We start from the raw sequence: 13,139 nt of genomic DNA, 5'->3' as shown, positions 1-13,139 counted from the left end.
TTGTAAAGTGTGTCTTAATTATGTTTATTTACTTGTTCCAAGGGCGTTATGACTTGCATCTGCCACTATATGTCTGTCAAACTTGCCAGCAGCAGTGGACCCCCGACTTGAAAGTCCTCCTTAAAAGTGGATACTGGCCAGCTTCGGTCAGTATTTCCACACTTTACACCTTGGACCTCCTGAGCTCCTTTGAAGAGCTCAAGGTCATCTCTCCGGGATTCTCCAGACAGGCCTTTGCAAAGCTGCTGGAGCATCGCACAAAGTGTGGAGGAAGAGTAAGTGTAAATATTCTTTACCATATTATACATTATAACATTTCCGTAAATAGACAAAATCACAGCAATATATGTAATTATCTTCCAGTCTGGACCTGTCAACGGAGATGCACTGCAGCGCAGCTTTCTGGAGTTCTCCTATGCCTCGTATGAGGAAGACCAGCTCTGCTGTGGTGCTCCTTTCATCTGCCCTGCCTGCACGCCGGAGATGTTGGCTGTTTCTGCCGATGGAAACAGGAAGCTATATCGCTTTCGGCGAAGTGGAAGGTGCTATTTTTACATTGTTGTTATTTAACTTTTTTGATTACTGTTTATATTTCATGGATATATTTGCTAATCTTTTTGTTCTCAGTTCTGATGGCAGCGCCTTTTTTAATGGGCTCTTTGTAGCAGAAGACAGCGCGGTGGCTGCATTTGTCAACAAAATACAGAGATCACTGAAAAATGCAAGTTTTTATTCATAATTTTACCTTATAGGTATATCACAAAAATAGCCATGTATATCCGACCCCGACTTTCTTCAAATTCAGCTACTTCTCCTTACCATCTACTCCAAAATCAGATAATTAGAACAAATGGTGTAGATCGTGATTCCATTGCTTTTAACTGATTTGTCATGATGTAATGCGTGTCTTAGACCCAGGGAAGAGGCACATGTGGGGACTCCCAGTGGACAGCAGCGAGGGAGACGTCAAGGAGGGCTTCTAAGCTGGATGAAGAAGGGATGGAGGTGGCTGTATGTCGCCATGGGTTTCTTTTGAAGGCCTTAAATATGTACAGGGGGGAGATATTCGCCTACCCCCTGTATCTTCAAAAGGAACTCATGCCAGCCAAAGCCAAGTTCTTCGCCATGGATGTGGCTTGCAAGTACTGGCCGTACATGGAGAAAGCTGCAAGTGTCCTTCCTGCTCTCCAGGAGCTGACCACCATGAAGCCATTCCTCAGTGTAATGCATGCTCGAGCCCATGCTACCAAATGCGAGGTATGTGAAATATTTTTGTATCCCGTACATTTATATTTTTTATATTTATAATACTGAAGTAGTAAATATCTAAGCTATACTGTTTAGTATAGTAGTATGTAGCCTCTTTGCACAACAATTCCAGCAACCTTTTACCATCAGATTATATGGAGTGGGAAGAACCAGGAGGGAGCAGGGATGACCGCCGGGGAAGATGTAGAGCAGGTCAACAACTACCTGTCCCGTTGTGCCCTGACAACAAAATACATGTCCAAAGCAGGTGAGTGGAAGGTCTTGCCCTATTATTGCATACTTTTTTAGATGACACATCATAACCTCATTATTGCTTTCAAAAACACGACTGGACATGCTCACAGTGCATGCTATGGGATGGAACAGGAAAAAAGGTGACACCCTCCATCAGGCACTTTCCACAAGATATGTGAAGGTGAGCCTCCTATTAAAGGTGTTGTTGTGTCCTTTGTCATTTGCACATGGCTTGTTGTTAATCATAGCAAGTTTTAATATTGATAAATGTCCATCGTCTACTGTTTATCAGACTAGTAAGAGGCTCCTGGAAGAGACTGCAAGTCTTGAAGAACTCAAGACGGAGCTACATTGTGTCTCAGATGACATGGTGTCGACGTGGATTTCCGACGTGAAGGAATGGGCATCTGGTAAGCACGACGAGATGACACCAGCTACATATCATTGTCCATGACTGTTTGAATCGACAGATTTGATCCTAAAGAGCAGCCAATGATATAAGGCTGATTTGTCATGCCACGTAATGGGACCCTCACTGGATTTCAGTAGACGGGGACATAATCTTCAAGCAATAGCAAGCCAACTATGTGTCCATGTTTATCTCTGATATGTTCCAGTTTCCATAGTTGTACCATCAATTTGTGTTAAAAGGTGTTAAATATGTTGCACAACTTTGTTTCTCAAAACCGTTACGTGTTGTGTAACAGTACATTTGACTGCCAATATTATTTCTACAGGAACATCGGGTACTTCTGAAGACATCCTTCAAACAGCACTGCAGCAAAGCATTGAGGGGCTTTACCTAAGTGTGAGGCAGCGGAAGCAATCCCTTTACCGACAGAATGGTATACAATATAATGTTTTAGGTTGCAGATTCAACCTACTGAATTATATATATTTTTTGCACTTGCAAATATAGTTTGTCACATATCCCTATCCCTCTACCTCATGTCTTTTTCAGACAGCAGCAAGCTCCGCCATCGACTTCGAAGGAAGCTTGCAGACGACAAAAAGCGCCTTAACCAGGAGATACTGAAATACAACCAGCTGGTACACGACTCTGCCAGAGGCATAGATGTTGCTGCGGTGGAGCATTCCCTCTCTGGAGGGAGCATCATGTCCGCGCTGTGGCCGTGGGAAGTTCATGGCATGGGTCAGTTTTCAGATATTTCATAATAATTTATTTGAAGTTCTGTTATATGAAGGTATACCTTGCTGAGTTATGCACATATCATGTAGAGTGTTAGAACGTTCATTTAGTTTAAGGGTATATCTTAAGTTTTCTTATTGTGTATACATTTGATTATTTTGAAAGTACATGTTTGGAGTTTTAAACATATTGTTGTGCTATAATGAAAATGTGAGTCATGTGTATATACATAACTGTGATTGGATTTTAGCTAACTTTACAGCCAAGAAAAATATACTGGATCAAGTGATGCTTACACGGAGACTGCACGAGGAGAAAGGCATCCTAGTGTTGGAGATGGCGCAGCATTGGTTGCAGAACATGGCAGTTGCTCTAAAAAATAAGGTGGCTGAGGAAGGTAAGTTGAAAGCAAAACTTAACCTACCTTGTAAAGTATGAGTTGGGAAAAAAAGTCAGCCCAAATCATTCTTGGTCACAGAAATTGGATGGAGTATAATGGCCTTTGCCCATTTGACCCGGCCATTTTACATAATGATGTCCCATGACAGTGACAATCATCTTTATATGTACATGGGAGAGAATATACTCCATTGAAGTGCTCTGGCCTCGTGAAGCAATCTTACTTTGTAGTATGTCCATATAACAATATTTTGTGTATTTTCAGATGTAGACAAGGGGAATGGAGGACTTGGGTGCACCCTAAGAAGGAAGCATGCTGAGGCGTCGGAGAGGTTGCAGGTGGTACTGCAGCAGTACAAGACTGCTTTAGGTCCTGATGCTTCTTTCCTTCAACATGAAGAGGAAAGTCAAAGTGGCCTAAGCAGTCCAGACACCAGTGAGGATGAAGAAGGAAACATAATTTAGGTAATTTACTTATGAATTAATGTACAGTATCTTTGTTGATTTAGCCTCAACCTAGACATGTTGCTGTTACTTTTGTATTAATTAATGCTTAACATACATTGTATATTCAAAAACCTCAAATTTGGTTTCTGATCTGCCCCTCTTTTTTGTTTCTCTGTATTTCCCCAGATTGCTGCTGCTCTCAAGCACGAATATCCGCCAAGACTTGATGTGCTATCAGAAATGTAAATACTTTACTGACTTTATATTTAGAGATTGTATTCATACTCCTCAATGGAAAATCACACTTGAATATGTTGACCATATGACTTTTCCCTATGCATCAGGCCAAATATTTCACTTGTACACAACTTAAATTGTATTGAACAAAATGCTCAGCCTCTCTGGAATGCATCCTGAGCAATGAACCATTTACTTTTGATCCTTTTTGAAACACTAGAATGTAAATTCCTAAATGTCCAAGTATATCTTGCTGGTTACCATACAACTTGGTGAGCACATTATTGTCCAATAGCAGGACGTCTTTCCCTTTCTTCCCAGAACGGGATGCCTATGCATCATTATTATTTTCGATCTCTTATAGGATTTACCTGTCATTAACTTTATATGACTGCACCTGTTACACCGCAGGCCAATAACAGCTTTCGTTTGCGTTCCTTGCTTTAATTGCTTTGTCAGTTATATTTCCTTTTTGATCTCCAGCTATTAACCTGATTGATTGAAGTACTTAAATCAACATGTACAATGCACAGTCTTTTAGGATGTATAATTAGGGACATTGAGATAATCATCAATTAGTTTATTTGGTGAATCACCTCATTGTTGTTCTCAAAACCAAATAATACATTGTTATATTTTATTGACACATAGAATGTACATGTTTAATATACATAGTTAAATCATAAAAAAATGGTTGTGTTGTATGATTTCTTAATACTGTATGTTATAATCGTTTGCATAACTTGATTTTATGTTCTGTTGTCCATGCTTTTCATGTTAGACTAACCCCAACGCTCTAGAATCAAGACATACACCCTTATGGTGGCCTTTTACTTGTATTGTGGTGAAACGCATAAATAAATCATTGCCAGAGAGGACCATTTTATTGTTTTAAAAACAATGTTATTGATGTGGTTGATTGATGAATAAATATTAAGCATACTTGTGCTGTAAATTCATGGGTTTGTGTTGGGTGTATGAGGGTTAAATTAATGGGGTTCATTTTATGTGAGTGTGACTTTAAATCTGGATGGAGATTCGCGGGGGTTTATTGAGATGTATAAATAGAGAGGAAACATACATTAACGTCATTGAGATTGAGGAATCAGGAGAGGCCACTAGTAAGTGTGATTATTATATTGAATGTGATTTAATGTGTATGGGATATGTGTGATCCTAATTGGTGTATTGTTGTTGTCCTTTTTCTTCTAAGGTTAACAACCTATTTGGATTTTGATTAAATAATCAAAACTAGGAGTTGTTTCCGTCCATCTTGATTCCACCCATACTGTCGGGAGATAGACAGTACAGTTGTTAACTAACGCATCGGGAGGGATAAAGTTTTCAACCGATGGCGAGACACAGCTAGAGGAGCGAACGAAGCTACCGGAGCTCACGACCAAACGAGCAGGAAAGCCTGTGGTCGCAACGAGCGGCGGGAAGTGAAGGCCCGAGGCTAGCAAAGCTAGCAAGGACCGTCAAAGCTAGCAAGGACCGTCGAAGCTAGAGGAGCTAGCGAAGCTACCGGAGCTCACGACCGAACGAGCAGGAAAGCCCGTGGTCGCAACGAGCGGCGGGAAGTGAAGGCCCGAGGCTAGCAAAGCTAGCAAGGACCGTCAAAGCTAGCAAGGACCGTCGAAGCTACCGGAGCTCACGACCGAACGAGCAGGAAAGCCCGTGGTCGCAACGAGCGGCGGGAAGAGAAGGCCCGAGGCTAGCAAAGCTAGCAAGGACCGTCGAAGCTAGCGGAGAGTAGCTAACGAAACTACCGGAACTCGCAAAGCACCGAGGAGCGCCGGTCCGCGAGTCGAGCTGACAACCGGACGATAAGGAAACCCCGTGGTCGCAACGGTCGGCGGAAAGGGAAGGCCCGAGGCTAGCGAAGCTAACGTGGTCTGATCACGTGAGTAACACAGACAATATTTCGGCGCTATCTAGCCAAAGAAGCTAGTGTTAGCATAACGAAAACAAAGCAGTAGCTATCCAGCAGACTGAAGGTTTCCACAAAATAAAGCTAACTAGCAAGAAGACAACAACTAGCTAGCAGACTGAAGAGTGCTAGCATAGGAACCCAAGCTAGCTATCAAAGTCAAAGACACCACGTTATTGGTTAGCAAACGAAGCTACCCAGGGAGTAAAGGAGAAGCTAGCTAAGCCAAAGGCACCAAGCTGGTGGCTAGAAAACGGAGCTAACCAGCTAGCGATCCAACTAGCTAGCCAGGACAAAACAGATTGAGCTAAACTCAACCTTAAATTCAGAGAGATGATTAAGGGGGAGGAAACAGTGAAGCATCTGAAAGACCTGCGGACGAGGGCGAAGGTGGCTCTAGTTCATAAGGTAAACTCAGTAACAAAGACAGTGAACACTATGTTAGAGGAGGAGTTGATGAAAGAATATAGTGAAGTCCACAAGGCCGCCACCAAAGTCACAGAGGCCAACAGTGAATACCTGATGAAATTAATTCTGAACGCTGATAGCGACGAGGACCAAGTACCAGAAGAGTTGAGGGCAGACGTGGAAAAGACTGATGGAGAGACCAGCCAAAGGCTTGAAGAGGTCAGTGACGTGATTAAAGCAAACCTTTGGTCTAGGCATGGAGAAAAGAAAGTGATGTTTGCCATCGGGGAAGCTGAAAAGGTCTATGAGGACGCAGAAGCGACACAAATTGACCTGGTGAGCTATGAGAATTACGAAAAGCAACTTAAACATTTAGAAATACTGATTAAAGAATTAAAGGAAGTGCACAGCACCTGGAGGGAATGGGCTCCTGTGACCGACCAAAAAGATGTGGAAGAGATAGTGCGCCAGCTGGAGACAAGGAAAAACGCACTCAAGCGTCAAAAGGAAGCTGAGTTCAACAAAGCACGCGGCGCAGCAGAGTTGGCACGCGGCACAGCAGAGTTGGCACGCACCGCAGCAGAGGATGAGCGCACCAAGTTAGCCGAGACCCAACGTGCGAAGCTCGCCGAGATTCAAATTGCTGCAGAGGAAGCACGCATTGCAGCAGAAGAAGCACGGTTTGACCTCATGAAAGCGCAGCATAAAGCAGTGGAAGAGGCAGGCACGGAACCCAGATACAACCCGATGGGAGCGATATCAAAGATACGACTCAAGCCGGTAAGCCTTCCCAAGTTCAGTGGCAGTATGAGGGAGTTTCACAGCTGGAAAAAGGACTGGGAATCTTTGCAGAAGCAGGGAGAACCATCCGGGTCGCCTGAAGTCAAGAAGTTCCAGCTTCTGGACAGCATGGAAGAAAAGGTAAAAACTGATGTCAAGTTGGCCAGTTACAGTACAGTCGAAGACATGTTCAGAGTATTGGAGAACCGGTATGGAAACAGGACCACGATTACACTGCAGATCGTCGCAGAACTGGAGAAGATACCAGCTGTGAAAGGAGATCAGCCGAGGAAGGTGATAGACCTCATCCAAGCTGTGGAAAAGGCTTTGGCAGACCTCACAGACCTCGAGAACCCTGGAGCCATCAACCACCCGCTGATGATTAGGTCTATAGAAAGCAAGCTGCCCGACCAGGTGAAGCGAGAGTGGGTCATCTTCAGGGCTAAGCCCGAAAACGGTGTCACCCCAGTCAACCATTTCAGTATGCTTCTGAAGTTCCTGAAGGAACAAGAAGAAATTCTAGAGATCTTGGAACAACTGAAAATAACGGAGACATCTGAGAAAATGGACAAACCGCAAAATAGGTTCGAGAGGAAGTATGCCTACACAAAAGCCACCAGAAGGGACACTCCAGAAGTTGAGTGCGTCGTGTGTGGAGAGGATAAGCATAATAACAAGTTATTCTTCTGCAAGAAGTTCAAGGGGTTTGGCTTGGCTGAGAGAAAGACTGCTGTGGAGAAGGTAGGAGCATGCCGCGTTTGTCTTGGATGTCACGATGGGGTAGAAGAGTGCACAGACAGGTTCCTCTGCAACAGGGAAGACTGCCAAGAGAGGAGCTCCTCGGACCACCACTACCTCCTCTGTCCAAAATGGGAACAGCTTCCAAAGGGGAAACTTGGAAAAGGCAGCGAGAGGGTAAGAGAGCTAACAGAAGAACAAAAGCTGGCCTTGTCCAAATGTTCCCCAGAGGCGGCGGCAGAGATCAAGAAAGCTTTCAGTAACAGCAACAAGACTTCAGTGACAAGGAGCACTAGGAAGGATGAAGGTGGACTTCTGGAAAATAATGGACTGACCGAGCACCCTGTCATCATGATGCTGTTGGAAGTCACTGCCAACGCTGGGCAGAAGATCGGAGCTCTGATTGACCTCGCATCAGACACCAACTACATCACTCACGTAGCGGCTGACCGGCTCGGTCTGAGCAGAGAAGAAGTCACTCTGGTCGTGCATGGAGTTGGAGGGATGACCGTGACAGTCAAGACGAAGAGGTACCTCCTGCGAGTAAGAGTCAAGACCCCCAAAGGTACTGTGAGGGCTCACAAGCTGGTTTGTTATGGCCTAGAGGAGATTGCTAAAGTGCATCGGAGCGTCAGACCTGAACAGCTAAAGAGGTTCTTTCCAGAGGTTGCAATGGACGAACTGAAGAGACCAGACCATGTTGAACTTCTCATCAGTCACAGAGAGGGGAGACTTGCTCCACAAAGACTGAGGATAGTTGGAGACCTCGTCTTATGGGAGGGCCCACTGGGTAAAACAGTGGGCGGAGCACATCCCAGTCTGTTTGAGAATATAAAAGTGACTATGCACCAGTCCGAGACGCACTTCGCTCGCTCAATGAGGACAGCTGCTGTGGAGTACAGAGAAGTAGTCGAGAGTCCTGAGATCCTGAGGGAAGAAGAGACTAAGAGTCTGACTCAGGAAGTAAAGGCGGAGACCAGGGATACAACTGCAACGAGGAGAGAAGTTCTCGAGTGGTGGAAGTGGGACAGCATCGGTGCAGCCTGTGAACCCATGTGTGCTGGGTGTCGCTGCGTCACATGCCAGCCAGGAGGAAAGGAAATGACCCTGGCAGAAGAAAGGGAGCTGGACGTGATTAAAGAGGGGCTGTCCTACATGGCCAAAGATGAATACTGCCTGACTCCGCACTGGGACGCATCTTACCCATGGACCGAGGACCCAGCCTCACTTCCAAACAACAGAAGAGGAGTGGAGGCCACCTTCCTGAAAACAGAGAAGCAGCCCAGTTTCGCGCACATGGTGGAAGATCGCAGGGTCCTGGAGGAGGACAGTTATGTGGACGACATCTTAACGTCCCACAATGACCCAAAGAGACTGGAGGAAATCACAGAGGGGGTAGAAGAGATCCTGAGCACCGGAGGCTCCTCCCTCAAACCATGGGTCAGGTCAGGCCAAAGTGGGAGGCAGAGGACTGCGGAGCAGGTCCAAGCTGGAGCAGTAGCAGAGACAGGGGTCAGGTTGGTGGAGTCAAAGGCAAAGCTAACACCTCTCGACCAAAAGGGAGACGTAGTCAAAGCTGAGATGTGCGGTGCGGTCTTTGCAGCTCGATTAAAGACTTACATCGTAACAAGAGGAGCAACTCCTGAAGACCAGGGAGAGGGCTCAGAGTGGCAGAGGGGACCTGAGTTCCTGGTGAGGCAGCTAGAAGAATGGTCCATGAAGTCGGCCGCGGAGGTGGCAACCGGTGCCAGAGAGAGTGTGGGCAAGCGTCAAAGAAAGGCATTCTTGGTAATACTCACCAGAGTCCAGTCAAACAAAACCCCTATCCATGACGACACCAGTGGAAAGGACGCAGAGGCTGAGGAGTCCCTAGTTAAGGTTGGCGGATCCCCAGAAAAATCAGAAAGGGAAGAAGCTTCAGTCTTGACAGAGAGAAGACCGGAAAGGAAGTTTCGGAGCATTGCTGTTCTGAACCTGGTGAAACTAGAGAGGTTCAGCAGTCTGGCTAGGCTATGTGGAGTGGTCGCATGGGTCAGGCGAGCTGCAGAGAAATGGCTGACTAGAAGAGGCCGAGCGGCGGGTCAAGCAAAGTGGGAGGCAAGAGTCCTGGACAACAGAAAAGTCAAACCTGTACCTCTGCGGAGGAACCTGGCTTCGGGGTTGTTGAAGATTCCGAAGTGGAGAACTAAGAAGAAGGAACCTCTTCAGACACCACCACCAGAGCAAGGTTATTTAGGTTGGTGGCCACCTTGGGTCATCCGACCAGGAGGCCAAGTGGGAGGTGTGCTGTAAATTCATGGGTTTGTGTTGGGTGTATGAGGGTTAAATTAATGGGGTTCATTTTATGTGAGTGTGACTTTAAATCTGGATGGAGATTCGCGGGGGTTTATTGAGATGTATAAATAGAGGGGAAACATACATTAACGTCATTGAGATTGAGGAATCAGGAGAGGCCACTAGTAAGTGTGATTATTATATTGAATGTGATTTAATGTGTATGGGATATGTGTGATCCTAATTGGTGTATTGTTGTTGTCCTTTTTCTTCTAAGGTTAACAACCTATTTGGATTTTGATTAAATAATCAAAACTAGGAGTTGTTTCCGTCCATCTTGATTCCACCCATACTGTCGGGAGATAGACAGTACAATACTTCTGTGCTACTTTTTGTTGTTTACATCACACTGCATTATAATATGTTTGGAAATAAATTCATTTAGAAGTAACAATATGGGTTAGCACTTGAATATTTTTGTAAAGAGATGATCCTCACCCGGAATACTGGTTGTTGGTTTAAGATAAGATAGAACTTTATTGATCCCAATTTGGGAAATCTTTGTGTTGCAGCAGCATTAAAACACATGGCATTATACAATACAAATAAAAAGACAAGAAATAAAGAAGAAAATATACATGTTGAATTTACAAATGAGCAATAACAAGATATAAAGCAAGGTATTATATTTACATAAGTATGTGACAGATGGAATATTAAATATTACCCTGAATATGTCAAATGTACAGTGAAGAGAGAAACTATGGAGCAGAGAGTTCTCTTCCAACCAGGTGATTTGTTGTACAGCAACACGTTCTCACTCCCAACCTGTAATTATTATACCCTTATTGTTTTTACTTCTTTATTGTAATTGAATAATGTAGGACTTTTGTTGCCATCAGTTATGGGGAGAGTAGGGGCTCAGAATACTGAAATCTGTATTGTTTAATCGTTTTTTCTTTCTAATTTTGTATTCTTTTCTAAACCACACACTGTTATTTAGTCAACAACACATAATTATCCTTGTGTGTATTTATTTGTTTGATTAATAAACACAAGTTGGAGTCCGTCAGGACCGAGGGTCGGAGTAGCTCATTTGCTTTAGAGAATTTGACAACCGGAAGTAAGTATTCTCTCCGCTTCGCTTGACAAACCCATGGACAAACCCCGTGATAGTCCTCAAGCTCTGATTGGATGTTTGAGTGTGCGCCGAGGGTTACGCCGAGCATCGAACAGCACTTTGAAATGGAACCACTGTCCAAACCTGGATTTGAACGGGTCCACCCCGCCCCCCACCCGTCACCAGAACTACACATGCTGGCTATTGTGTGTTTCACAACATGTTCTCTATCTATGGCACGTCTCTGCTTTGAATTGTAGTTTTAAAAGACGTTTTCATATTTCCCGTAATAAGAAGTTGCCAGTATTAAACTGTGTACATCCATGGAGGTTTAGGGGATCGGAAACACTCACATTTAAAACATATAATTAATAAATGGGGTGAAAATTGCTTGTGCAGCATTAATACCCACATGACAGCTAAGGTCAGAAGAGCTTTATTTAACCGCTGATCTTATGTCTGTGACCCCTCCTGTTGTAAATTGATAAGCCTGAAACATGCACTTGTCAAGGTTCAGAGGCACATTTCGTATGGCAGTAGCCATTGATCTTAAGATAAGATATTGATCCCAAGTTGTGTAACAGTTGTAAATATGCAGTGGTGTTTATTTGTAAATCATTTAGTATAATCACACAAATTCTGTGTTTTATATTTAATAAGTATGTGTTCTTTATTTATTGAATGTTCAATACCTGACAAGGTCGGAGATGAACAACTTGGGTTGCAGGTTCCTCAACAGTGCATTACAAGACATCTATCAATATGTGTGTATACCTCTACCATTAAACTTTCATATTCTGCACATTTCTTATACTATCTACATACATCTTATAAGAGTATAATACATATGTATAATATCAGTTAAAATAAGTGCTTAAACATATAGTTAACATTGCAGGAAAGCAATATATTAGTACTTTGTCAGGCTTAATATTTATACCCCAAAGCTTTTTTCTTATTCAACATAAGACCTTAACCTAAAGTATTCTTTAATGTTTAAATAAAGCCTTATTAGATTGTCTGTCTGTGTCTCCTATTAATATCTAATAATAACAATAATACATTTCAATAACGTGCTTTAACCACCAGGGGCCTATACTGCGAACCTGGTTCAACCTAACCTGGATATGTTTGAGTTAGCCGGTTGGCTTAATCCAAAACATACGCGCTCTCGCTAAACTGTCCTACGACGCTGGTTATCAAGTGGATCGCTCAAGCCAGCCGTGTCCTATCTAGTTAGGTGCGCGTTCACATGAAAGGGGTGGTATCTGGAGCATTCGACCAATCACAAACATGGAGTAGCATACTGACAGCGCAGCGTCATACTTCCTGAATGAAAAGTGAACTTTAATACTATGAAGAAGTTAAACTTTAAACATCCATGACTTAAACACTTTATCCAGGATAAAAGCCACATAGCTGCACCTGCAAGGTGAATACAGCTGGTAACAGAACAAGTGTTTGAATGCGTACATTAACAGGTTTATGATATCACTGCCCCGTCTAAAACACGATCTGACTTCAATTACATTTGTCTCGAGTGTTTCGTCAACTTAATGTGTTGCTTAAAATAATACTTCTGCATACAGTATGTGACACTGTGAGTGTTGCACGGCCATATACGGCTCAGCTGACTCAGATAATAAAATATATGATACATTATGAAGTGATATGCCGCGGACTGTACTTAATGTACTCTGCTTAACGCTAATGTTATAATAGTCAGATTGCTCTGAAGATGGGAGGTGATATTCTATTAATGTTCACGTTCACACAGTCGGTGATTTTTGCCGGCCGTCTTTCCTGCGACGGCAGCTTTTCTGTATTTCCTTTTTCCTGTAATATGACTTGATCGCTTTAAACTCCGCACACTGAGCTCTGATTGGTCAGCAGGCGGTGCTTTCACTGAGTTGAGCTCTTAGCCTGCAACCTAACCTGGTCCCGACCAGGTTAGCTGCTTAGCATATATTACCATGGAGATCTAGCCTGCTAAAAAGAGAACCAGCTTCGTAGGACCGGAAAGTCGGAGTTTTCCCTGAATTTAGCCGGCTAAGCGAAAATCCTGCTTCGCAGTATACCCCCCAGGTGTCCCTTTCTATCAGCTTTGCACCGTTATGGTGTAAATATACCAATATACCGGTTGGATCAAATAT

At 43.7% G+C, this 13,139-nt stretch overlaps 1 protein-coding gene and 1 long non-coding RNA gene across 2 annotated transcripts; both read left to right on the top strand.

Annotated features, from left to right (window-relative positions):
• Positions 1-671: 671 nt before the first annotated feature.
• On the top strand, positions 672-1,484 carry LOC117452580 (uncharacterized). The gene is made up of 3 exons (XR_011643750.1): positions 672-721; positions 913-1,257; positions 1,399-1,484. It is a non-coding gene; the product is annotated as an uncharacterized lncRNA (long non-coding RNA).
• A 127-nt stretch (positions 1,485-1,611) lies between these two features.
• On the top strand, positions 1,612-4,344 carry LOC117453033 (uncharacterized). Its single transcript, XM_034091876.2, has 7 exons — positions 1,612-1,684; positions 1,796-1,913; positions 2,241-2,348; positions 2,465-2,656; positions 2,904-3,050; positions 3,318-3,517; positions 3,686-4,344. Exons 1-6 carry the CDS (start codon positions 1,622-1,624, stop codon positions 3,515-3,517), a joined length of 828 nt encoding a protein of 275 aa, XP_033947767.1. The 5' UTR covers positions 1,612-1,621; the 3' UTR covers positions 3,686-4,344.
• The last annotated feature ends 8,795 nt before the right edge of the window (positions 4,345-13,139 follow it).

Source organism: Pseudochaenichthys georgianus, chromosome 9 (genome assembly GCF_902827115.2).
Source record: "Pseudochaenichthys georgianus chromosome 9, fPseGeo1.2, whole genome shotgun sequence".
Lineage (NCBI taxonomy): Eukaryota > Metazoa > Chordata > Actinopteri > Perciformes > Channichthyidae > Pseudochaenichthys > Pseudochaenichthys georgianus.
This window is presented reverse-complemented; position numbering and strand designations above follow the sequence as displayed.

What these genes read in the sequence shown, in the direction of transcription:
- LOC117453033 (XM_034091876.2), top strand. Translation starts at nt 1,622, where the DNA reads ATGGGATGGAACAGGAAAAAAGGTGACACCCTCCATCAGGCACTTTCC. An exon ending in TTTCCACAAGATATGTGAAG is followed by an intron (nt 1,685 to 1,795) that starts GTGAGCCTCCTA and finishes ACTGTTTATCAG; the next exon opens with ACTAGTAAGAGGCTCCTGGA. An exon ending in ATCCCTTTACCGACAGAATG is followed by an intron (nt 2,349 to 2,464) that starts GTATACAATATA and finishes TGTCTTTTTCAG; the next exon opens with ACAGCAGCAAGCTCCGCCAT.